Source organism: Podarcis muralis, chromosome 7, assembly GCF_964188315.1.
Source record: "Podarcis muralis chromosome 7, rPodMur119.hap1.1, whole genome shotgun sequence".
NCBI lineage: Eukaryota > Metazoa > Chordata > Lepidosauria > Squamata > Lacertidae > Podarcis > Podarcis muralis.
This window is the reverse complement of record NC_135661.1, coordinates 57,408,936-57,435,296: the sequence shown is the minus strand read 5'-3', so window position 1 is coordinate 57,435,296 and position 26,361 is coordinate 57,408,936. Positions and strand designations below refer to the sequence as shown.

General features: G+C 47.2%; 1 protein-coding gene across 1 annotated transcript; it reads right to left on the bottom strand.

The window, feature by feature from the left end:
* Nucleotides 1–303: 303 nt before the first annotated feature.
* Nucleotides 304–26,063, bottom strand: RSPO1 (R-spondin 1). The gene is made up of 6 exons (XM_028739222.2): nucleotides 23,926–26,063; nucleotides 9,854–10,274; nucleotides 5,679–5,870; nucleotides 4,012–4,161; nucleotides 3,523–3,714; nucleotides 304–999 (listed from the first exon to the last, which is right to left on the bottom strand). The coding sequence occupies exons 2-6, from the start codon at nucleotides 9,957–9,959 to the stop codon at nucleotides 857–859; spliced, it is 783 nt and encodes a 260-aa protein (XP_028595055.2). The 5' UTR covers nucleotides 9,960–10,274; nucleotides 23,926–26,063; the 3' UTR covers nucleotides 304–856.
* Nucleotides 26,064–26,361: the final 298 nt, after the last annotated feature.

Here is a 26,361-nt window from a genome sequence, read left to right as displayed (position 1 = left end):
AGGTAAGCCTGGATAACCTCAAATTACAGGAAAGGAGATTCCACCTAGGAAGAACTTTCTGACAGTAGTGTAACAGAGGAGACCTCAGGATTGGGGGCCTCCAGTCTGAGTGATGTTTCGCAGGTGCAAACATCATTGAAAGCACAATCACATAAAAATGCCATGGTAGCATCACAAGCACCAAACATCATGAAGGCACAATAGAAAGAATGTTGAAGCAAACCTTTTATGTACCCTGAAGGATGAGAATACTCTTTTCGGAGTTACTACTTTGAAGATGATCTGCAGACATAAGAATGGGACTATTTTTGGGGTTTTTTAATCTGAAATTTTGAAGCAGTATCAGGGCAAACACCCCTGGACGTTCATCACAGATATGCAACACATATTCTCAGTGATACAGGTTGAAACACAATGGAGAGGACTTGAAAGCAGCCTTTGTGCATTTCCAGATTTTGAGCAAACTCATTCCAGTCTTGTCCTTGGCATTGGGAACTGTCTCCTCGCATGCCGTCTGTCCATAGTGACTCCAGCTGGAGATGTTTGCTCAGTGGCCCTCCTTAAAGCATGTGCCTTCTTCCCTCTCATCTTCCCAACATCAAGTCCTGGGCACTCTGGTCAAGAGCACCTTGTTGAGACAGTCCCCTTGCTAAGGAACCACGAGGAATTTCCATGTTTCTGATACACTACGCCGGATATAGGTGGGTCTGCATTTTTGTACGTTCTGCCCATAGAAGGATCCTTCCGTCTGTCCAGCCATGTCTTACGTCATCGTGGTGCAGTGTTTTGGTTCAATAAAGCTTTCATATACATAGCAGCAATGGAGGTTTGTCATCGCACAGCTGTGGAGGGACAGCTACGGAGCAGAGGTCACAGGCACAACTGTTCCCCTGGGCTGGCCTTTCCTTCTCCTGACACGGCCGTCCTTGGCATCTTTCCGGCTTCTGTCCTCATTCGCGTTGTCTCTCTTTCCTTGCTCTTCCTTTTTCTTTTTCCATCCTGCAAACAAGCAAAAGGCCAAGAGTGAGACGGAGGAACAGATTGCCTGCTTGTTGAGAGGAGGTTGTCCCCTAACCTGCATCTGCTGTTCAGCAAGAGGACATTACACACTCTGAAATGGCACATGAACAGTCAACACCACGTGCTACCTGTGCATAGGAAGCTGTCTTATATGGAGACTGGCCATGGGTCCACCTAGCTCAATCTTATCTACTCTTGAGTCACAGCAACGACTCTCCAGGATCTAAGGCAGAAGCTTTTCACAGCCCTATGTAGAAATGCTGCAGGTTAGACCTGGGGCCATCTGCGCACAGAGCAGGTTTCCTACCCCTGGGTCTTCTCAACAAAGAGAGATTGCCCTCCTTCTCCAGGCTATAATGTTGTCTCTAAGGGGCAAAAAAAGCTCATTCCCCCCCCTCGATCAATTAATGCAGGAAGCTGCCTTATACCAAGTCAGACCACTTGTCCATCTCACTATTGTCTACACTGACTGGCATTGGCTTCTCCAGAATTTCAGGCTGCGTTCTCTGCCCTCTGCACCTGGAGATGCTGTCGGGGAATGAACCTGGGACCTTCTGCATCCAAACCAGATGCTCTGCTACGGAGCTTTGGCCCTTCCCCTGGATGCAAAGGCAGGGGATGGCTTTTCACCTAGCCTTTGAGATAGACATAGGGAGTACAGGCTCCTGCAATGGCCTTGGGTGAGTTGAAGAAGTGATGTTGCTGACACTCAGAAGTTGTCGGTGAGAGAAAGTCAGCCTGGAGGACAGGCAGGAAGGAGGCGGATGGAGGATGGATGGCGGCTAACAGATTGAGGTTGAATCCTGACAAGACAGAAGTACTGTTTTGGGGGGACAGGGGCGGGCGGGTGTGGGGGACTCCCTGGTCCTGAATGGGGTAATTGTGCCCCTGAAGGACCAGGTGCGCAGCCTGGGAGTCATTTTGGACTCACAGCTGTCCATGGAGGCGCAGGTCAATTCTGTGTCCAGGGCGGCTGTCTATCAGCTCCATCTGGTACGTAGGCTGAGACCCTATCTGCCTGCAGACTGTCTTGCCAGAGTGGTGCATGCTCTAGTTATCTCCTGCTTGGACTACTGCAATGCGCTCTACGTGGGGCTACCTTTGAAGGTGACCCGGAAACTGCAATTAATCCAGAATGCGGCAGCTAGACTGGTGACTGGGAGTGGCCACCGAGACCACATAACACCAGTCCTGAGAGATCTGCATTGGCTCCCAGTACGTTTCTGAGCACAATTCAAAGTGTTGGTGCTGACCTTTAAAGCCCTAAATGGCCTCGGTCCTGTATACCTGAAGGAGCGTCTCCACCCCCATCGTTCAGCCTAGACACTGAGATCCAGCGCTGAGGGCCTTCTGGTGGTTCCCTCATTGCGAGAAGTTAGGTTACAGGGAACCAGACAGAGGGCCTTCTCGGTAGTGGCGCCCGCCCTGTGGAACGCCCTCCCTTCAGATGTGAAGGAAATAAGCAGCTATCTTCTCTTTAAAAGACATCTGAAGGCAGCCCTGTTTAGGGAAGTTTTTAATATTTATTGCTGTATTGTTTTTAACACTTGATTGGAAGCCACCCAGAGTGCCTGGGGAAACTCAGCCAGATGGGCGGGGTATAAATAAATTATTATTATTATTATTATTATTATTATTATTATTATTATTATTATGGCACTAAGAAGGTTCTGCTGAACATGCTGAGAGTCTGAGGGTCCTGCTTCTGCCTCTCTCCACCAGGCCCAGGGCTTGGCCTGATAGACTACAAAAGGACTGCTGCTGCTGCCCAGCAGAGAGTACTGTTTACATTCTTTTAAACTGTTTCAATTATGCATTTTGTGTTTCTATATTGTAATTTTATCTTGTGGACCACCCTGAGGGCTGCAGGTATAGGGCAGTATATAAATTTTAATAATAATAATAATAATAATAATAATAATAATAATAATAATATGCCTTGGTGCACGTCACAGTATTTTTATTCTAGGTGTGAAGCAAGAGTGCCTCATGGGATGGAGTTGCACACAATGCAAACCTGTCTTTTCACAGGAAATGTAATCTTATCCAAGGCAAACAGCACCACAAATCAACAGATAGCCTGATACATTTTAAAAACGGGGCTAAAGGGTCACAGCCCACATTCTTCCTCCCTGCACACCCAAGACAACAATGTTGAAAAATGAGGCAACAAGAGCGCAGTTGCTCCCTTTGACTTAGCTGGCCGGTTTTCAGCTTGAGCACCACCTGCCCCTGCGAGATACATCCCTAGCTGTGTGTTGCTCATGCAAACCTGAACTGCATCGGAATTGGAGAACTGCTGACTCTGAAAAGGGCCTGGAAAATTCAGCCGGTCCAAAATGCAGCAATGAAAGTCCAGCAAAGCCTCCATTGGATTTACCAGCTAGCCCGATGAAGAGAACGCTTACATTTCGGGACATAAAGCAACCGTCTTTCTCATTCTTTGCCCTGTGCTTATGCCAACCAAGCAAAGGGGCTAAGTGGAACTCATAATCCATTCACCTTCTGGGCACGGGTTCTTCAGCACTGTGCATCTCCGGAGCTCGCTGGTGGCTGGGCACACAGACACGTCCCCCAAGGAGGGCGCCTGAAGGACCTTCCGAGAGCGCTCCTCATTGCCTCTCCGGAAGCCGCAGAGCTTCTTTTTCTTGGAGCAAGGGCCCCATGGACCCCACTCGCTCATTTCACATTGTGCTATAAAAAAAGCAGGGGGTGGGGAGAGAGAGAGAGGTCTGTTTGTCACAGAGTCATAGACCTTGGGTGATTTTTTTTTTTGCCCCTGTTTCCGTGGAAACCAAAATATACATCAAGGTGCTTCAGTGAATACAGCAAAGGCTAAATAATCCTGGGGAACATGGTGGCCTCTAACCAAAGTCCCCTCTTGCTCTGGAACCTCCAGGGCCCCCTGGGCCTGAGCTACTGGCTGCCCTGGGCAGGGCAGGCAAGGAGACCTCCTCCAGCACCACCACCCCTCTTGACTGTCATGCTCACCAGGACTGCTGCATTCCATGGTGCCGTTGGCAGCAGAATAACCCTCAGGGCAGGTGGCGTAACATCTTCCTTTGTGCAAGTACAGGCCTTCCTTGCACTTTGTGCAAAAGTTTCGGCTGAAACAGTCCTCACAGTTGTCGATTTTGCATTCTGTGTCCCGTGGGAGAGAAATAAAAATGACCAGTTAGAATTACTGCCTCAAATGGAAATCTCCCTCCCACCCAACAGTCCTCCTGCGAGTGGAACCCAAATTAGGTGGCCAAGAGGGTACCATGTGGTTGGCGGGGCGGGGGGCAGGGATGGCAACAGAGCTGGCACTGAAGTAAGATGGAACTGGCACCTGCCACTAAAAGAAAACAACACACAGGAAACAGTTTGTGCCCTGCCAGTGTGTTGGGCCCTCATCGATCAGGGGCTTGCTAAGGGGAAAGTGAAGTGTCCATTCTTTGCCTTGAGAACTGAACATGGCCCTGGTCAGTCCCCATCTATCTGTCTAAAATTTGGAACAGCTAAAGGGAAGTCCTCCACAGAGCACATAGTTCAACTATGTAACTTGCTCCCACAGGACGCTGTGAGGACCTTCCAGCTGGATGGCTTTAAAAGAGGATTAGGCAAATGATCAAGGAAAGGGTTATCAATGGCACCGTTGGAGGCAGCAATGCTTTTGAAACCACAGGAGGGGAGAGTTGCTCTGCTCAAATCCTGGTTGCAGGTTTCCTAAAGGCATACAGTGGCATGAAAGGGCAGCAAAGTGGTGTTGCTGCTATATTTTTGCTCCCAGGGAGTGGTCCTGCTTGTGGGGTTATCTGCCTCAGGTGCCAAGGTAACCAGACCAGCCTTAGGCGCTGTGCCTTTTGACTTGGTGAGTGGGGTCCCATTTGCTCGCCCACATCAGGCAGCCAAAGGTATTGGGTCAGCCCTGACTTCACCTCCCTGCAGGCGTGGTGTTCTGCATGCTTCCTCCTCTTTGTCCATACTTTCTAAGGGATCTTTCTCTGTACACTCATCCAGCCCTGGCACCAAAGGAGGCATGCTTCCTTCTGCCACACTGTCCTGTTCCACAGGAATGCAACCAAGCTTGTAGCTTACAGAGCTGTTCTTGAGGAACCAAGGAGTGCTCTGGGATCCCATCTACACTTTATTGATTGATTGCATTTATAGCCCATCCTTTGCTCCATGGAGCTCAAGGTGGCCTACATAGTTCTCCCTCTCAACCTGGTGAGGTAGGTTAGGCTGAGAGGCAATGACTGGTTTAAGTGAGCTTCGTGGCTGAATGGGGATTCAATCCCTGGTCTCCCAGGTCCTAGTCCAACATGCCAACGACTGGCTATGGGGGCAGGGGTCTTTCTTCATCCATTCCGCTGATGTATGCACTGAAATGAGCTCTTGGAAACCCATGATATTTTTTGTTCCAATGGAGTGCCAAAAACATTTGCCTTAGGTGAAACTGTATTTCCTAAGTTAAGAACCTTCCTTATAGGAGTTTAGATGGCTGGCTCACACCTCAGATTACGTATTGGTTGTTCAAAATCACACAGAATATTACCAAGACACCATGATATGGTGGGAAATGATATTCAAACATGGCTGAATTTCACAAGAAAATAATGCTGGGCTGCTCCCTCCCCCCACCCTACCTCCCCCCAACCCCCATCCCAAAGACTCACTCATGCACTTGTTCATGTCTGGGTTCCGCACATCAAAGTAGCCCGGTGGGCAAGAGGGCAGGCAGATGCCAATTTGGCGAATGTCGTTCCTCTCCAGAAGGATGAAGAGTTTGGGGGAGCATTTGAGGCACCCGTTGAACTCAGAGCACAGGTCACATCCCTTCGCACAGCCTTGAGTCATCTCAGTACTGACTGGAAGGAGGGAGAGAGAAGTGAGCACCATGGAGCACCTGCTTCTATGAAGGGTCATAGCTCAGTGTAAGCAGGAGGTCCCAGGAGTTGGGAGCAGAGACCCAAAGCATCTCCCAAACACCCTTTGGCATCTGGTTGCCCATCACTGCTAGCTAGGCCCTTGAGAAGCTGGAGATGTTCACAGAATGCACAATGGGCAGTTGAAGCAATAAAGCAACTAAAACAACAATAATAGATTCTGCCTAAACCTTAGGAAGAACTTTCTGAGGGTAAGAGCTGTTTGACAGTGAAACGGACATCCTCAGAAGGTGGTGAGCGCTCCTTCCTTGGAGGTCTTTAAACAGAGATTGGGTGGCCATCTGTCAGGGATTCTTGAGCTGTGATTTCTGCATTGCATGGGGTTGCACTAGATGACCCTTGGGATCTCTTCCAAGTCTACAGTTCTATGATTTCTTGCTGTCAGAATCCCCTGGCATCTCAGGGATATGGGCCATCACCACAGGGCCCTGGGACTGGTTTGCTTAAGTTTCTTGGGAATGGCTTCTGAAGTTGCTATTTCCACCACTGTCAACAACAGCTAGAGATGGAGGACCAGCTTCTTGTACCTTCCCATTAAAGCAGTTTGTGGTTGGGCGCAGAGGCCAATCTCCCAGGCAGAACAGAAGCCAGCCTTAGAGGGGCAAGGGAAATGACACATCTGTCCATGTATGGCTGTGGGTCTGGACCATTCAAGATTTAAACTGCACATGCCAGGCAGACTATGTCCTGACCCAGAAGAAGCTTTGCCGAATCATAGAATAATAGAATTGGAGAGCCGGAAGGTACCCCATGTCAGCTAGCCCAACCCTCTGCAATGCAGGAATCAAAAAAATCCCTGAAAGATGACCATCCAACCTCTGCTTAAAAACCTCCAAGGAAGGAGAGTCCATCACCTCTGAGGTGGTCCGTTCCACCGCTCTTACCATAAGAAAGCTCTTCCTAATGTTTAGGCAGAATCTCCTTGTCATTTGAATCCATTGGTTCAGGTCTTTCCCTCTGGAGCAGCAGAAAGCAAGCTTGCTCCATCTTCCATGTGACAGCCCACCAGACCTTTGAAGATGGCTATCCTATTAGCTCTCAGCCTTCCCTTCTCCAGGCTAAACAGACTCAGCTCCCAAGAATGCTTTGGAATCGCTTCCTTCCCTCACTTAAATTCACACAAGGTTTTGAGAAGAGTAAAGGTTTGCCCCAGCAGCACCTACAAGGAGAAGTCGATGCTCCCACAGCCTTGTCTCTGCTCTGCTCTCCTCCAGGGAGGCTTCCCTCTCTGAACTCGCTTGGATGGAAGCAGAAGTCCAGATCCGGAGAGGACAGAGACTCACTCCTCCTGGGCCCTCCTTGGCTCAGGCCAACAAAAACATCCCCTTTTATGTCTGTGCTGCTTTCTGGTATCAATTATCATGGACAACTCAGCCAGGTTTTTAAACAAATCGTCACAGGTTATTTATATTTATACTGGTTAATTATGCAAGCATTGGCTTTTGTTTATAGCAAGTCTACATCTTTTTTGACTTTATTTTAAACACATTATTTATTCTTCCTCCAAAGCAAGTGCTCTGACATTCCTGAGAGTCAAAGGCCCGGCTTCTCAGTGGTGGGGAGATAGGCAGAGGCTGCAAAGGCCTCCTGTGAGGCTGGGAGATTGGGAGAGAAGCAGCAGGACCAATTTGTCAACTCAGCCTCAACTGGATTTGCAGGGGGAAGCTATTAGAAGCGGAGCCTGTCTTGAGAAATTGGGAGCCGATTCCTTCTCCGAAGTGAGTCCACTTCAACCACCATGGACCACTGGGACATCAGTTTTTTCCCACCTTAATATATTGGAAGGTTTAATTCAAGTCCCGCTTAACACACTTGTGTCTCAGGCACAGTTTCATGACCGCTTCAAATTGTAATAGTAATAATAATTTTTTTTTTTTATACCCCACCCTTCCCAATTCAGAAAACTGGGCTCAGGGCGGCTAACAAATTTGAAACACTTAATTGTAGTAGCAGCATAAAATACAATATAAAAACATGAATAACAATAAAATTCAAAGTTCAGAACTCAATTTGGGGAAAATCCATCTAATAAGCATTAGATAGTCACCAGGGCTAGCTAGCTGAATTAGTCCTACTTGGGCCAGCGAGGAGGCCAGGGGAGAATGAGCTGTGGGGTCTCAGAGCGGGTAATCTTTATAAAAGGGGAGGGGGAGGGAAGAGAAGGGGGGGAAAGATCAGGCTGAATTCAAATTAAAGGCCAGATGGAATAGCTCTGTCTTACAGGCCTGACGGAAGGAGGTTAAATCCTGAAGGGCCCTAGTCTCATGAGACAGAGCATTCCACCAGGTCGGAGCTGTCACTGAGAAGGCCCTGGCCCTAGTGGAGGATAGTCTGACTTCCTTAGGGTCTGGGACCTCTAAACTATGGTTATTCATGGACCTTAAGGTCCTCTTCCAACTGTAGAGTTGGAAAGGACCCTGGGTGGTCATCTAGTCCAAGCTCCTGCAATGCAGGAATTGCACCTCTGTTTCCCTCTCACATCCTCCAGGGTCCACAGAGATGACTGCTGTTGTTTTGGCACAGTGACTTCTCTACTGTTTACAGGGGCAGGGCAGGTGGGCTCCCATTTGCTCCCCTGCTCTTTGTAAATGGCACACATAGGGACCCATTGTGGATCTGGAATGCAGCAGACCCCAAGAAGTTAAGCCCCCCACTCCACCCCCACCCACTGCTGCCTGCCAGTCCTGACTGATGTGCATCCCTTCTCCATGCTAGCCCCTTGACAAAAAAAAACCCCACCCCCTTCAGGGCAAATCATGCAGTTAATGTCACATGTAGTTGGATCTGCAAATAAATATACACACACATCTCCCAGATCTATTCTGGCAGAAGGTATATTGCAATATGGTTATTGAAATGACACTTCTGACAGCATAAAAGTGAGACATTCTTTAAAACCACATTCACACCATACATTTAAAACACTATGGTGCTACTTTAAACAGTCACAGCTTCCCTAAGGAATCCTGGGAACTGTAGTTAAGGGTGCTGAGAGTTGTTGAGATACCACCGTCCCTCTCACAGAATGATTTAACAGTCAATCCCTCTTCCTTGGGAACTCTGAGAGCTGTCACTCAGGGAGGAGAATAAGGGTTTTCCAACAACTCTTGGTAGCAGATATGTCAGATAGCCAGAATGTGAAAATATGGAGTCCAGAATGAAAGGCCACGAAAGCTTATGGAGATGCTACAGATGCTGGACTAGATGAGCCTTGGGGTCCCTTCCAGCTTTACAATCCTAGGATTCTATGACACCCCACACTCTACACAAATGGACAGGAAGGTGGCTAGAAGCTCAGTTCCCTTTGTTCCATAAGAAACACTCTCCAACTAAGACACCTTTCAACCACACAGCATGCAGTTTCCTGAATCTAGGAAACACGGCATTTCTCACATCAATATTAAGGCCACCCTCCCACCCAAAAAGGATCTAGGAGAGGGGAGCTTGGCTTGAGTCTGGCAGGTGGAGGAGGGGCTGCTATTTTTTTATAAAGAAGCTAAGAAGAGCCTGCTAGATCAGGCCAATGGCCCATTAGTTTAGTTTAGTTTAGTTTAGTTTAGTTTAGTTTAGTTTAGTTTAGTTTAGTTTAGTTTAGTTTAGTTTAGTTTAGTTTAGTTTAGCATCCTCTTCTCACAGTGGCCAACCAATGGGAAAACTGCAAGCAGGATTTAAGCACAAGAGCCCTCTCCTCTCCTCTCCTGTGTTTCCCAGCAACTGGCATTTAAAAGCATTGCTGCCTCCAACTGTGGAGGCAGAGCAGAGCCATCTTCATCAAATCAAGGCCGGATCACCCTCCTAGAGGATTCCTGTCAGCCCCAAGCCCTGCGTTGCCTGAAAACGCAATGCAAGAATAGGTCAATGATGCAGGTCTGCAACTTGCCATTTCAAAGGGCTTTCATACATACTTCGTCTTTGCCTCTTGCCCTTCAGTGCTTTGTTGCTGCTGCTGCTGCTGTCTGCAAGATCCGCCAAGCTCAGAAAAACCACCACTGTGCACAGTCCAAGCTGCATAGTAACTTCCCAGCAGCTCAGACCCTCGAAGGCAGAGTGACTGGAAGGACTCCGGCCCACAATTGGGTCACGGTGTGTGAAGCTTTTTCCTAATGTGTTCGGGACTTGATCAGAACCACGAGTCTGTACACAACGCCCAGTAAAAGACCATCTTCACGAACCAAGGTCTTGACCCCGAAAGCATTAGGTTGCAGATAACATGATTCTGTTTCCAACCCCATAAGGAACCTTAGAGGCGAGAGACGGCAGTCCCATTGGGCACAGACAGCGAGGATGAGCTTGGAGCGACGTGAGTCGTCTGCTTGCACCAAGACACTGGAAGGAAGGGAGAAAGGAAGATGGTTAGTTAGCTAGTTTATTGCATTTACATCCCTCCCTTTCATCCAAGGAGCTCAAGGTGGCAAACATGGTCCTCCCCCTCCTCATTTAATGCCCACAACAACCCTGTGAAGTAGGCTAGGTCACACCCAGTGAGCTTCATGGCTGAGTGGGAACTGGAACCCTGGTATCCCACTCTGGCACTCTAACCACTACTCCCCACTGGCTCTCCATGCCTTCATTTCACAGCCTTCCTTCTCAACTGCTCTAGATCCCTAGAAGGCTCCCGGCAGCCATCTTCTGACATTTTGCCTTTCTGAAAACAGTCAAGACTGTGACAGTTTCCAAATCTGCTACCACTTAAGGTTGTGACAGTCAGGTGCTGCATGCAGCAGACAAAACAAGGAGCAGAGGTCAAGTAACAAAAGGGGGTGTAGTATTTATATACAGGTTGGACCACTTCCTTTATCATTCTGTGGAACCTCCCACTCTGCTAAAGCTGGAAAGGCCCATAATTCAGAACACATCTGTGGGCGCCTCTCCTGCTTGTAAGACCACTGTGGCAGGACTCCAGCGAAGAGGAGGAGAAAGGAGCTGAAAGACTCTTCTCAGCATTACACAGACCACAGGCTTGAACAGCACCACGCATGCCACGGAAAGGGCAAATTCCACACTAGGGATCACTAGGAATGGAATTGAAAATAAAACTGCCAGTATCATAATGCTGTTACACAATTCTAGGGTGTGGCCGTAGTTGGAATACTGTGTACAGTTATGGATGCCTCGTCTCAAAAAGGATATTGCACAGCTGGGAAAGGTCCAGGAAAGGGGAACCAATGGGATGGAGCGACTCCCCTGTGAGGAATGGTTGCAGCATTTAGGACTTTTCAGTTTAGAGAAAAGGCAAGGAAGAAGTGACATGATAGAAGTTAATAAATGGAGAGCGTGAATAGAGAAAAGGTTTTCTCCCTGTCTAGAACTCCTGGACATCCAATGAAGCTGAATGTTGGAAGATTCAGGACACATGCAAGGAAATACTTCTTCACGCAGCACAGAATTAAACCGTGGAACTCGCTTCCACAGGAGGTAATGATGGCCTCCAACCTGAATGGCTTTAAAAGAGAATTGGACAAATTCCTGGAGAACAGGACTACCAGTGGCTACTAGTCAATATGGCTGTGCTCTGCCTCCCTGGTCAGAGGCAGGAATGCTTCTGAATACCAGCTGCAAGTATTTCACAGGAGGGGAAAGGGCTCTTGTGCTTGAATCTTGCTTTGGGGTTTCCCACAGGCATCTGGTCAGCCCCTGTGAGAAAAGGATGCTGGACTAGATGAGCTGTTGCCCTGACCCAGCAGGCTCTTCTGATGTCCTTATGCTCCAAGTCGAGTTTGGTAGTGGCATAGCTAATTGCGGGCCTAAGGAGCCAGGTCATTGTTGGCCTTGGCTGAGAGATGGAGCAACTGCAGTTCAAGCCCTTGAGCCAAACAGATGGAGCCGAACCTTCTCTCCACGCTTCTGCCGTCACTCTTCAGGTCGTTGCCAAGGCTGCCAGATTATCTTGGTGTCAAGCATCTGTTTGCACTTACGAGGGACACTGTATCATTAAACTTGTCTGCGTCGATCGTGTGTGTATGCCTGCGCACGTGCACGTAGATTTCAAATAAACAATTAGCTGCTTGTGTAAATCCTGCCTGCCTCTTGACTTGGAAGTCTGTCTGGTGCACTTGGCATCACCTTTTAAGCTTCTATGACCAAGCATGGTTTCATCTTTAGTGAGGGTGGGGAAGAGGGGGACTAGGAGCACCCAAAACTGTTTCCCAAGTAGTTGAGAATGAGAAACAGCCTTTGAGAAATCCATTCTGCTGAAAGGATCCTCTGTTAACCCCAAACCACTGTTGAATGTGCAGGAACACAGCATGAGGTCCTAAGAGCCCTCCTGGATCCAGCCAAAGGGGGTCCATCTAGTCCAGCATTCTGTTTAGACATTGGCCAACTAGAAGTCTATGTGATCAAGAACAGAAATTTAGGCCACGGAAGCGAAAGGGAAAGCTGTGATTCCTGCATCGCAGGGGGTTGGACTAGATGACCCTTGGGATCCCTTTCAACTCTACAGTTCTATGATTCTAGGTAAAACTCATTTATTAGTAGCAGTAGTAGTATTCCATCACTTACTAGATAAAATATCTCAAAGTGACTATTATAAAAGCATACAGAATACAAAATTGAAAGTGAGTACAAAATTATTATTATTAATAATAATAATAATAATAATAATAATAATAATAATAATAATTTATAACCCACCCATCTGGCTGGGCTTCCCCAGCCACTCTGGGCGGCTTCCAACAGAATATTAAAATACAATAGTCTATTAAACATTAAAAGCTTCCCTAAACAGGGCTGCCTTCAGATGTCTTCTAAAAGTCTGGCAGTTGTTTTTCTCTTTGACATCGGGTGGGAGGACATTCCACAGGGCGGGTGCCACTACCGAGAAGGCCCTCTGCCTGGTTCCCTGTAACTTGGCTTCTCACAGCGAGGGAACCGCCAGAAGGCCCTCGGCACTGGACCTCAGAACGATGGGGGTGGAGACGCTCCTTCAGGTTTGCACCAGGCATTTGACATCACAGCACAAATTAGGAGTTTTGTCCATGTCCCACCCGCCTTCCTAGAGATGATTTTAGACCTGGTGTCACGGGTCTCCATTTCTTTCATTCTTTAGAACTTCAGCACTGCCTGAGGTCCTCTTGTTGGGGCAAATTCAGGATCTCACGACTGCCTTGGCAAACTGGGGGCTCTCACAGAATGACACATGTGGCAACAGGTGACCCATACAGTCTGACAGTGTGGTTTGGGTGGGGAGCTGGTGGTCCATGTTGGGTGGTGTCAACAGGGCCTTCATCACTACCTCAAGGGGTTTGGACTCACAGAGTAACCTTCAGAGGTTGACGGTGTTCTGAAAGCCCTTGGAGAATTTCCTGTTGACCTTGCTGGCTCACCTATCAAAACGTAGTCAGTCTTTGTCCATAAGAACATGAGAAGAGGCTGCTGGATGAGGCTAATGGCCCATCTAGTGCTGCCTTCTGTTCTCACAGTGGCCAACCATACGCTTGTGGGAAACCTGCAAACAGGATTCGAGGCCAAGAGCCCTGTCCCCTCCTGTGGTTTCCAGCAGCTGGTCTTCGGAAGCATTGCTGCCTCCATCTGTCGAGGCTCAAGTGACAATTGTGGCTTAAAGTGCTTCTTACTGATTTCATTTGACCCATGGAAAAAAGCAGGATCACTACAGTTATCCACACTTTACTAAACCCAGATTAGATTATGCAGTATTTGTAGGAAAGCCTATGAATAAAAGGTTTGGAAACTGCAACTGGTCTAGGTTATTAACAGATGCTGGCCAGCTGGCCAGATTCTGCCAGTGCTGAAACATCTTTTCTGGCTTCCAGTTTGTTTCTGTGCGCAATATAAGGGATGTGACTTTTTCTCTTCCTGGGCTAGGCTCCACAGGGATGTTTCCAAGCAACTTTAATAATATCCTTTCGGCATCAGGGGGAAACTATTTCAATTACTAAGGCCTCAAATTATGGCCAGTCTTTTTTAGGTCTTCTGCAAAGTGCAATTTTGGGATTTGCATAGTGGATTATTGGGGGGGGGGGTTAGTTGAGCTTTTTAGAGTTAAAACAATAAACTTTTATGAAAGCGGTCTTAGATTTGTGTGTGTGTGTGTGTGTAATATATAATCAGAAGAACTTTTTGATAGTAAGCTATGCAATCATGGTACAGACCACATTGGAAGGTGGTAGACTCTTCTTCCTTTGAAGTTTTTAATCGGGTTGGTAGCCATCTGTCTGTGATTCTTGGGTTGAAGGGAGATGGACTTGATGACCCTTGGGGGACCCATCCAACTCTACATTTCTATGATTCTGTATAGCAAATACTAGGGGCTCTGACCCTACTTGCTCCATTCACCAACCTCACCTACTCCTTTGGCAACCCCCTTTCCCCCACATCGGACCAAACACCTCTCCCTTTACACCTCCCCACTCCTTAGACCCTATCCCTCCCAGCTCACCCCAGTCACTCCTTTTTAAGTGAGCCAGGGGAGGGGCATTTCACAGAGCAGCTAGCTATGTGGGTGAAGCCCCCCCCCTCCATTAAACCTCACTGCAGGTTCCTTGAGCATAGCAAGGGCAGGTGCATCAGCCAGAAGCTCACTATAGCATTGAGTGAATGGCCTCTTCACTCTCCATCGAACCTCACTGCAGGCACATTAAATGGGCTCACCATTCTCATGCTGCAGTTTATTTATTGCATTTATTTCTTGTCTTTATATCCCACCTTTCCACAAAGGAGCCCAAGGTGGCAAACCTAGTTCTCCCTATTTTATCCTCACAACAAACCTGTGAGGTAGGTTAGGCTAAGAGACAGTGACCCAGTGAGCTCCATGACTCAATGGTGATTTGAACCCTGGCCTCCCAGGTCCTAGTCCAACATACTAACTGGCCACACCAGCATGATGACATTATACCTTTTTATGTGTATAGGAAGATAGGTAGATGATCTATCTATCTATCTAGTAAACCAATGTCTCTTCAGTGTCCTGTGTGTGTCCCAGGGATCTCCCACTGCCTTCACCAGGAAGAAGGGTGTGGTCTGCAAAGTGAGAATGTGCTCATGCTGCTGCCAACCTTCTTGGCTGCCACTTGCAGAGTGAGGATGGTGCAGCTGTTGAGGTGAGTTGTGGGACATTTCCTGGTCTTGGGGCACCAGCGTTGCCACCCTTCTAGAGTCAGCCCCGACCTCAATTTAGCACCCTTTGCAGAGGATATATCACACCATCACACGGGTCTTTATTTCTTTCACGGTCTATAAAACTACCCCCCCTCTGCTCCCCCCATTCTCTGCCAGGTTTTGCTGGTGAGTAACATGGCAGTGCATGCCAGCAGGCTGCCACCTTTCTTTTCCATCTTGCGCCTTGAGCACCCTAGTTTTCCTTCACCTGCCAGAGATCTTGCTTCCCATTAATTCTGCAAGTTTGGAGGGCTTCCCTGGCACACGTTCAGGACCGCCTACCTCTGCCTCGGGGGAGTTGTGCTGCCATCCATCAGGATGCAATGCAGCAGCCAAAAACCAAGAGCAGACGAAATGGGCTTATCTCTGCCAGCAGGTGGGTGTTTCCTTTGGCTGCAGCTGAAGAACGAGATCAGGGTGCAATGGCAAGGCCTTCCTGCTTCACGATCCTGCCTCTGAGAAGCCACCAAGCAGGGTAGGTGGCCATTCCACCACCGCCCCACAGCAGCGATGGTCATTTTTAGTTCTATATTTCGAACCATACACCTGTTGCAATGACTAGTAGCTACTGATAGCCTTACCTTCTGTGAATTTGTCTAATTCCCTGTTAGATGGTGGTGGTCACCATCACTGCATCATGTAGGAGCAAACCCCATTTTTTTTATAAAAAATATGATTTTTATTGAAATTTACAATCACCAACCAATCCCCACCACCCACCACCAAAACATCACATCTTGTTACATGTATCCTACTTTGTGTTTCATAGATCCATTAGCTTCCGACCTTCCCTTCCACCAATTTTCCTATTCCATTCTATAGTTTACAGATTCTTTAATTATAAATTATGCCATGACATGAGAATTATTTCAATCCTGCCAACGTTTTCATATTTGTACAATTCTCACTTATATAAACCATAAATTTACTCCATTCTTTTTGGTACTTTGTCTCCTCCTGATTGCGGATTCTGTGTGTCAATTTAGCCATCTCAGCATACTCAACCAACTTTATTTGCCATTCTCTTATCGTTGGCATCTCCTGTTGCTTCCACTTTAGAGCTATTAGAACTCTGGCTGCAGTTGTTGCATATAAATATAATCTTTGATCTATCTTTTTAATCCCTTCTCCCACCAAACCTAGCAAAAATTCTTCCGGCTTTTTGGGAAAACTGTACTTAAACATCTTTTTTAACTCGTTGTAAACCGCATCCCAAAACTCTTTTATTTTATTGCAAGACCACCACATGTGATAGAAATCGCTGTCTTTTTCCTTGCACTTCCAGCAGGTTTTACTACTTGTTCTATACATTTTTGCCAATTTGGTGGGAGTGAGATACCAACGATAAACCATCTTCATAACATTTTCTTTTAAGGCCATTTTATCATAGCCTCTTTTATAAATTGATCTTTTGTGTTCCATTCTAGTAAGAGATTGTACATTTTTGATAATAGCTTGGATTTACTCTCTAAAATATCTATTTGGAATTTTGATTTTTTTGTCCTCAAATCCTATTTTTTTATCCTCTTTAAAGACATCATTGACTTGATGGTATTGCAACCATCCTGTCAATTTTCCAGCAATACACTCATAGGGCTTTAATTTCCAACCTTTTTCAGCCTTCATCAAAATTTCCTCATATGTGGCCCCTCTCCCTAGTATGTTCAGTTTTTTAACTGTTAATATATCAATTGGTGGCAGCCACCACAGTGTTTTCCTTTCCAACAAATTCTTGTTTCTTTCCCAGACTTCAAATAAGGCACCTCTTATCACATGATTTGTAAACCCCTTATGCACTTTTGCCTTACCACACCAAAGATAAGAGTGCCATCCAAATCTATTGTTGAACCCCTCCAAATCTAACAAGTCTAGGTTCTCCTGAATTATCCAATCCTTTGTCCAACATAAACATGCCGCTTCATAATAAAGTTTTAGATCAGGTACTGCAAACCCTCCTCTTTCCTTCTTATCTGTCAATATTTTAAATTTAATTCTTGGTCTTTCCCCAAACCCCATATTTTAACACTGTGCTGCATGAAGAAGTCCTTCCAGTCCTGAATCTTCAGCTTTGTTCGAGTTCAAGGTAGAGGCTACTGTTCTGTTGTTTTTCCAGCAGATTGTGCTCTTGTGTCACATCACACAGCCAACTCCCCCATCTCCATGAAGCCAAAAGTACAAAACTGTTTTGGTATGGGGGGGGAATGCAGATCAGATCTTTGAACAGAAAAATGTTTAAGGTGCTTGAAAAAAAGCAAAACTCCAAAGTGGGCTTTGCAATGAGATGTTGGGTGCAAAAACTGCATGTCCAAATGGGGACTGGAGGTAGGAGCAGAGCTCACCCAGCAGGAGAAAAGCCTCCAGGTACTCCTGCCTTGATCTCAATACTATACTTCTGTTGATACAGCCTAGAATAGCATTAGCCTCTTTCACTGCTGTATCACACAGTTGATTCATGTTAAACTTGTGGTCTACTAAGACCTCTAGATCCTTTTCATATGTTCTACTAACAAGCCACGTTTCCTACATCTTATGTTTGTGAAGCTTTTTATTCCTGTCTAAGTGCAGAACCTTACATTTACCTCTATTGAAATTCATTTTGTAAGCTTTGGCCCAGTTCTCCAATCTGTTAAGGTTATCTTGAACCCCAATTCTGTCTCCTGCATCATTAGCAGCTACCCCTCCCAGTTTGGTGTCGTCTGCCAGTTTGATGAGCATCCCCTCAATTCCTTCATCCAAGTCGCTTATAAAGGCATTGAACAACAACGGGCCCAGGACACAATGCTGCAGGACCCCATTTGTCACTTTTTCACAAGATGATGAAGAACCATTAATGAGCCCTTTTGGGGTTCAGTCAGTCAACCAGATACAAATCCACCTAAAGGTTACCTTGTCCAGCCCATATTTTACCAGCTTCTCCACAAGAATATCATGGGGGATTTTGTCAAAAGTCTTACTGAAATCAAGATACACTATGTCTACAGCATTCCCCTGATCCACAAAACTTGTAACTCTATCAAAAAAAGAAATGAGGTTCATCTGGCATGACTTGTTTTTGATAAACCTATGCTGAATTTTAGTAATCACAGCATCTTTTTCTAAGTGCTCACAGACTGACTTTAATGATCTGTTCTGGTATAAGAAAATAGATGGTCTAGATGCACCTTTGTTCTGATTAATCAGTACTCTTCTTATATTCATACTGCCTTTGAACCTGGAGAAAGTTGCACCACTTTCCACTTTGTGATAGAGAATCCAAAGCCCACCTGACAGCCCAGATGGACACACATGGCACAACAGCAGCACACAGAGCTTAACCTACTATAGTCATGGGAACTAGCAACAAGTTCCCCCAATAACAGCTGGCCTGACTCAATGGGCCTGCAGATGAGAGAAAACAGCAGTAAAGGAACAAGGAAGGAGAGGCTCCCATTGCCTGTAACTAAGAGTGCAAGGGAGGGCCAGAGAACGCATAAGAACATAAGAGCCTGCTGGATCAGACAAAGGTGGGGGTGGACATCTAGTCCAGCATCCTGTTCCTACAGTGGCCAACCAGATGCCTGTCAGAAACCAGCAAGCAGGATCTGAGCACAAGAGTACTCTCTCCCTCCTGTGTTTTCTAACAGCTGGTATTCAGAAGCATTACTTTCTCCAACTTTGGAGACAGAGCACAGTCATCATGGGTAGTAGCCATCAATAGTCCTCACTTCAATGAATTTGTTTAATCCTCTTTCAAAGCCATCCAAGTCAGTGGCCATCACTGCCTCCTGTGGGAATGAGTTCCATAGCTTAAGAGAGAGTTGGGGAGGGAGGCTCCATTGCCTCCATACAAGCCCAGATACTGACTTCTGTCTGTCAGGCTGGGCTTCCAAACCGCTTGAGTTTCCGCTGTTCCCATCCATAAAAGATGCTCCCTGGGGTCACTCTTGCGATGGGTTGACACCTCATAGTTTACTTAAGTGACAAGTGGTTTTAGGAGCCCTGGCCCAAAAGCCCATTCCAAAGCAACCCGGGGGCTGCTGCAATGCATAATGTCACATTGTACATCAAAAGTGATGGGGGCCTGTCCTGTCAGATTCCTTAGCAGTTACAATTGTGGGCCGATGAGTCCTCCCAACCCGTTAAGTTTCCATTTGGCTCCACAACTGAGGTGCTTAACTCCTGCAGGCCTCATTGCCTAGAAAGTTGATTTGGTGCAGAGGCGTGAACCTCCTCCAGCCAAAACAACCGTGTCCTCAGCATCAATAAATAAATCTCCTTCATAAATAGAGATTTTAATAAATTCCTGCAAGCCAAACAAGGATTACGCCAGCTTCGCAGGGTGATTCATCCCCTGTTTACATCCTGTGATCTCCACTTTGCTGTGCTCTTCCCCCTAAGAGGGACGGCTCAGAGAGTCTCTTCATTGGTATGGTTCACACAGACCAGTCAAAGGCTGGCTGGCTGGCTGGCTTGCAAGGGGTCTTGATACCAGCAGGACTCCTTTGCCAGCACTACCAGCATCTACTGAAGTGCAGTTCCCACTCCTGGTGCCAGCATGCATAGGAGTGGAGAGGAGAAGGAAGCAGGTTGGGTGGCTGGTGGCAATCCTGACACTTAGGCATCTCTCAATCTACAACAATTGTGGTGGGAGGGGGGCAGGGCATGCCAATATAGCTGGCCCTTGTAAGCCCTGTAGCAACCTCACATAGCCTGTGATAACTACTACCCAGGACGCTCGACTGTGGCCCTGGAGCCCCTTTCCATCCTGCTACATGTGAAGCAATAACAAAGCAGAAGATTCACCTGAGCATGTGCAAAGTGCTTTACCATTGCCACCATACTAGGGTTGTGGGAAGAAAAAATCCAAGGCAAAAGGTGTGGCTGGAAGGCTGACTCGAGCAATGGCTGGTTCTCTGGCCCGCCCGCCCCTGCTGCCACCCCAGAAGTTTGCAAGATATGGATGGTTAGCTCATTCAGTAGAGTACAACACTCTTAATCTCAGGGTTAGGGGGTTGAGCCCCACGTTGGGCAAAAAAATCCTACATTACAGGGAGTTGGACTAGATGTCTCTCGTACTCCCTTCCAACTCTACTATTCTAAGATCTAAGAAGGAAACACAGATCCGTTTGCCCTCTCCCACCTTCATGGAAGCATTCCCTGGCAGTGACCCTCTGACTGACCCCTTCCCACCCCTCTGGCCCATCATCATTTCCTGCCTGCTCTGGGGGTCAACATCCTGCTTGGCACGCTGAGCAGGGAGAGAGCCGCACAGGACAGAACTGCCATCTCTCGCCTCCCGTGGTGCACAAGGTCACTGAAAGCAGAGGAAAAAACTGTGTGGCTGGCAGGGGGAGAGAGGGGGGCCATCGCTGCCTTATCCCCACATGATGCTGAAAATGCACTTTGTTTTGCTAAATCCTCCAAGCCATAAAAACAGGCTGGGCTCTGTTGTGTTTCCTAACCAGAAGGTCAACATTTGGTTTTGATAGGAGTTTCTCTAATCCTGAAATATAAACTGAAGGGCAAGGAAGCCATGGAAGAAGACCACTGATGTCTGCAGGAGCCTTCTCAAGATCTGTGTCCTCCTGCCCAACCCTGGCTCCTGCTCAGCAGTCAGGTGGGCTCTGCTAATCTGCAACCTCCTCCTCTCCCTCCCCCTGCTGCCTTCATAAAGCCTCATTTTGGCAACCTCAGAAGCCTCAATTGCCTTCTCTTGCCTGTGCATCCCTTGCAAAAGGTCCCATTAAACTAGAAGTTGTGTTTTAGTTTGTAAAATTATGCATGGCATGGAGAAAGCCTTTCTCACTCTCTCATAACACTAGAACTCATGAACATCCAACGAAGCAATGTTGGAAGATTCAGGAGGAAGTCCTCCTTCACTCAGGGCATACTTAAACTACGTAACTCGCTCCCGCCGCAGGCAGTGGGAGCCACCAACCTAAATGGCTTTAAAAGAGATTTCGAAAAAACTGGTGGAGGAGGCTAAAGCTAACAATGACTACTAGCCTAAATACTTCTGAATTCAGAGTGCTTCTGAATACTAGTTGCTGGAAACCACAGGAGGGGAGAGTGGTCTTGTTCCCTGGATGGCCACTGTGAAAACTGGATCCAGCAAGCCCTTCTGATGTTCTTATTCTTGCTTTCCCTGCTTCCTCACCAGTCCATTGGCCTACAGTATGCATTGCATGGAAGCATGGGAACAAGTACACTAGCAAAGCCATCAGGCTTTATACAGTAGCCAAAGGAAATGGAGCCATGATATTCATGCCAATGGCAGTAAACAATGACACCTTGAAGCTTTTCTAAAGCTCATCGCCAACGACTCACACAATGCCTCTTGGCATTAAGAACATAAGAAGAGCCTGCTGGATCAGGCCAATGGCCTGTCTAGTGAAACATTTGGTTCTCACAGTGGCCAACAAGACGCCTAGGAGAAGCCTGGAAGCAGAACCCGAGCGCAAGAGCCCTTTCCTCTCCTGCAGTTTCCAAAAATTGGTATTCAGAAGCATTGCTGCCTTGACTGTCAAGGCAGAACCATCATGGTGAGATCAGCTGGTGTGGACTTCAGAAGGTTAGCTCTTTTGGGGTTGGGGTGAGGAGGTGTGGATGTTCTCACTGGCTGAGGGTTTTCAGTTCATCCCACTTCTGAGGCTCACTTGTGCTTGATCTCGTTTGGGCGAAGAGTCCTGAGGAAGGGTGCTGCCAAAGGGTCAGCAAAGGAAGGAAACAGGCTGTTGACAAACTCGCCTCCTTTAACATAACGTAATTGTGCCCAGATTTTACAGCTTCCCGTTATTTCTCAGGGAGGCATTGCTTTCAGAACAAAACAAAAACTCCTGGGTACATTTCTCCCCTGCAAGAAGACGGTCATCACCAGCCTCCAGCCCTTTTTCTCTGTTTGTTTTTCTTCTTTTTTGGCATTCAGCATTCCCTGTTTCTTATGGACCCCGCCCTGAACCCCAAGTGCAGTACCAGCCCTGCCTCATTCCAGGCAGATGGAGAATCCCTGGGGGATCATGCTTCCTGCTGGGACTTTGCCAGACGCCCCCAGATTCCAAGGTGCGGTTCTTTCAGGCATGGAGGAACTTGCTGCAGGGTTGGATTCTGTCCTCACTCATCATCCTCACCCAACAGGAGGGATCTGCTGGATCTCCCTCAGGGGATAGGCTGTGCTGGTCCTTGAAGCCAGGTGCCTTCTTCCTCCAGCTCTGGTTCCAAAGGAGTGCCTTCTGCACAGCCCAGGAAATCATGCAGAAGAGCAGCAAATCATTCAGCCACACAGGAAACTGCTGCCCAAAGGATCCATGTCAGAGGATTGTTATTTTGAGAATCTGAGAGGCTTTGTGGCCAGTGATGTGCTTATCTTAAAATCTTTTCAACCAGAGAGCCAGTGTGGCGTAATGGTGTGTCTGACCAGGACCTGGGTGAGAGCAGGGTTGAAATCACCTCTTGGCCATGAAGCTCACAGGGTGACTTTGGGCCAGTCACTGCCTCTCTCAGCCTAGCCTACCTCACAGGGTTGTTGTGGGGATTAAATGAGGAAGGGTAGAATTATACAGGCCACCTTGAGCTCCTTGGAGGAAAAGGTAGGATATAAATCAGGCATTGGCAAACTCCGGCCCTCCAGATGTTTGAGACTACAATTCCCATCATCCCTAGCTAAAAGGACCAGTGGTCAGGGATGATGGGAATTGTAGTCACAAACATCTGGAGGGCTAGAATTTGCCTATGCCTGATATAAATGCAATTTAAAAAATATGGATGTACGGTATATCCCAAGGACAAAAGAAACACTTGTATGTCGCTGATCTTAGAAGGCCATGCAAATCTCTCAAAAATGATGGTCCTCCAAACTAAGATAGTTGAAGGTGGTAGATGACATGCCTACCTTGCTAGAATTGCTGATCATGCAGTGTGGCCAGCTTAATCAGACACTGCAGCGGATCGAATGGTGTGTGGGTGTGGGTGTACACCACAGGAAACAATGGCTCTAACAGACCATCTTAAACTCTAAAAAAAACTACTGTTGATCTCCATACTTTGATGACAACCCTTTCAGCACAACCATATAGCATGTCAGCTCAGAGTTAATTCCCACTCAGTAAGGTTCACTCCCATGTAAGCATGTTTAGGGTTCCAGTTTCAGCTCTTCCATTTGGATAAATTTAAAACACCTTTGTAGAGTGTCAGCCCAGGCTTTGGGGACCAACAAAGAGGATTTAATCAGATGCAATGCAATGCGTAATCGCCACCACAGTTGCCCGTCTGGTTGTCCTCCTGGAACCAGGCATCATGGGGCATTATGTAGAAGATTGCCAGGCTGAATGCCTCCTTAGGAAAGGACTGGTCAGGAAGGACTATAGCAAAGAAACCAAATGCAGCGGGGAGCCCTAGCCCCTACTTTTTATGATGAAGATGATGATGATGATGAAAACATATTTTTATTAAAGATTTCTTGGTTTACAAAACTATGTGCAATGTCTCTTTTTTCAAGTTAAATTTTCTACAGATCAGTTTCATTTGTTGAGACATTAGTGTTACATTAGGAAGAAAAGGGGGAAAGAGGTGGAGGGGGGCATGGTGAGTGATGGGATGTACACACAGTTGTCCTGAGATGCTTCCCTTGATCCATCACATAGGAACATGATCCATATTCCCAAACCATTTCCTAAAACTGAACCAGAGTCAGGCCAGGAAAACCCTGTCCCTGGTTTGAGAGTGAAACCCTCCAGGTTCTGTTCTCTGGCAGTTCCCCAGCAATGCCAAAAAGTGTGATCACCACATTACATTAGGTGTGCTGTTCTCAAGCAACCTGACATGCCCAGCAAATCTGCCCTTGCAACAGCCCCTTCCAAACAAGCGTGCATTGCGAAATCCTTACCTCTGAGCTGTCAGTTGCTTGCTGCTGCCTGAAGAAACTCTCTCCGCTACTCTGGTTAGACTCCAATTTCAGCACTCATCGCAATCATCCATTCCACCAGGGAAAAAAGTTTCCCCGCACAAGTTTTTCCCTCTGCCAGTTTTTGTACCTTCAGTTTGGATTTTTTAAAACAACAACAACAACCCCAAATGCTTTCTTCTTCCAAAGCCAGGCACCAAATAGTTTTCCAAATTTCACAGAGGGAAGCGATTCCGTCTCCTCCACCGAGCCGAATTCCTGCTTGCGAAAATTGCCTGGGCTCGTTTGTATCCCACACGGCTCTCTGGATATGCTGAGCAAAAGAAGAATGTGATCATATCTAAGCAATTTGCACATTAATAAGTTCCTGTTTTTGATGTGGCAGACTCCAGCCCCTCTTCGCCCGGACGGCTTCCCCTGTATCACTGCTCGTCTCCTCCTGCCTACAAACGTAACGCATCCAGCTTTGCAAAGGCATGGAGTGTGCAAACTGCGGCAGGAGGGAATCCCACCCCACTCGTACCACCTCCTAAGACAATATCCTGCCAAAATATTGCGACTGTTGCAAAACCTGGACTGGAGCATGCAAAGTTCTGTCTAGAGCCAGCAGGAGCTCAGCAAATTGCCACGGTGGGTGGAAGATGGGACAAAGAGGCCCTTCTGTGTCTGGCTTCATTTAAAAGTCATGGAGGATGAGGGTGAGGGTGACATTCCAGTAGTAACCAGCCTAAGGAGTCATCTATGGTCACTTCTGCATCTGTTAATAAACATGTCACATATTCGAAGCAGCTTGTTAGCCACTTGGAAGGAACACAACTTTTTTCTAACAGGAGGCTGGCCTGGGAGCTGGACGCAAAGCCTGGGAGTGTAGCCTAGTGTAGCCAACTGAGGCTCAGTCCAAAGTCTGATTCAGCTAAACCTCTCTTGTGTCCATTTGTGCCTGTATAATGCATTAGTGTGCATTCACTGCTCTGAGGTTCATCTTCATGGAATAAAAAGCTATCAGACCAGTTTCACTCCACGCACCAGAGAACCCCATATTGGGGGAAAACACCTCTGTGACTCCTTTTCCCTGAGTACACAAATGATATTGATTCACTACATTGCACTAAGTACATTGCACTAAAACTTCAGCCCGATGGATGAGTGGTGAAGAAACCGAAATGAAATGTTAAGAAAACCTCCACCCATCACAACCTTTCAGGTCATATTTAGGGCCAGTAGGAAAGAAAAAACTGTGTTTGAATGTGGGCATTGGATGCAGCTGGCAAAATGGGCTTGAGCCCATGGAAGCTTATGCCACCACTATGGCCTTTGAAGTGCCACAAGGCTCTTCAATTGTTTGGGACAGCTCAGGTGCCATTGTGGTTGCTAGATGCAGCTGCTTGGGGGTTTCTTGGAGGCACCTGGAGTCTGATTTGGGGGCATTGCAGTGAATTCTGGAATAAAGCCTTTGGCAACCACTGGGCTGAGAGTCTGAATGCTGCAGGAGGAGCCAGGACACCTCTGTGTCTTCACAACATGCTCCACTTGGGGGAGGGGGGTCATCGGTGCTACTCAGTAGCGCAGATGATCCATAGCCCTGCCCTCACCTCCAGTTAGCTGAAGCCTCCCTTGCTGTTGTGTTTCTACCTGCTGCTGCAGACCTGCTGTCACATGTGATGTCATGCAGATGGAAGTGGTTTGGGGGAGATGGCCTCCCAGGCCCAAGAACGACCTGTGCTGGGTGGAATCAGCCCCACAGGCCAGAGGATCTCCACCTCTTTTGTAGTGCGTCAGGAAAGTGAATGTTAGCGCTGAAATTTTTCAGCAAACAAATGGCGTTTGCCAACCCTGATATACAAAAATGCTCCAGGCATGGTCCTAAGCCTCGTTGCAAAGGTCTCACATTTTACATTTTGTGGTTGGGGGTGTGTGAGAGAAGGGCTTTTTAACATCCACACACACTGATTGTGTAGGAGTGTTTGCAGAGAATAGCTTATACCAGATCTCAGTTGAACCCACCACAGGAAAGATGCAACTTTGTTGCTAGGGAAAAAGGAAGGGCAAATGATGGAGTTTTCAAGGACTAGCAAATGAGGCAGAAGCAAGAAAGAAAATTGCACTAAAGGGGGAGAGATTCCTATTGCCTGGTGTCCAATCAACTCACTTATCTGTTAGGGCTTTGACATCACTCATTGGCTAAAACCACAAACAAGGCTGAGAGGGGCCAGGCTGGCTTACATCTCACAGAAGTCAATTAGAAGCTTTGCTTGGTAACATTCTTTCCAGGAAGGCTAGATACTTATTGTCAAATGAATTCTCAGAGTTTGGGGTCCCTGCTGGCTGCAGTGCCTGGTACATAAGTAACCCCCATCCTTGCTTCTTGGCAGGCCTGGTCCTCTTCCTCTAACCTGCTCCCTCACTTGCAGCACCAGC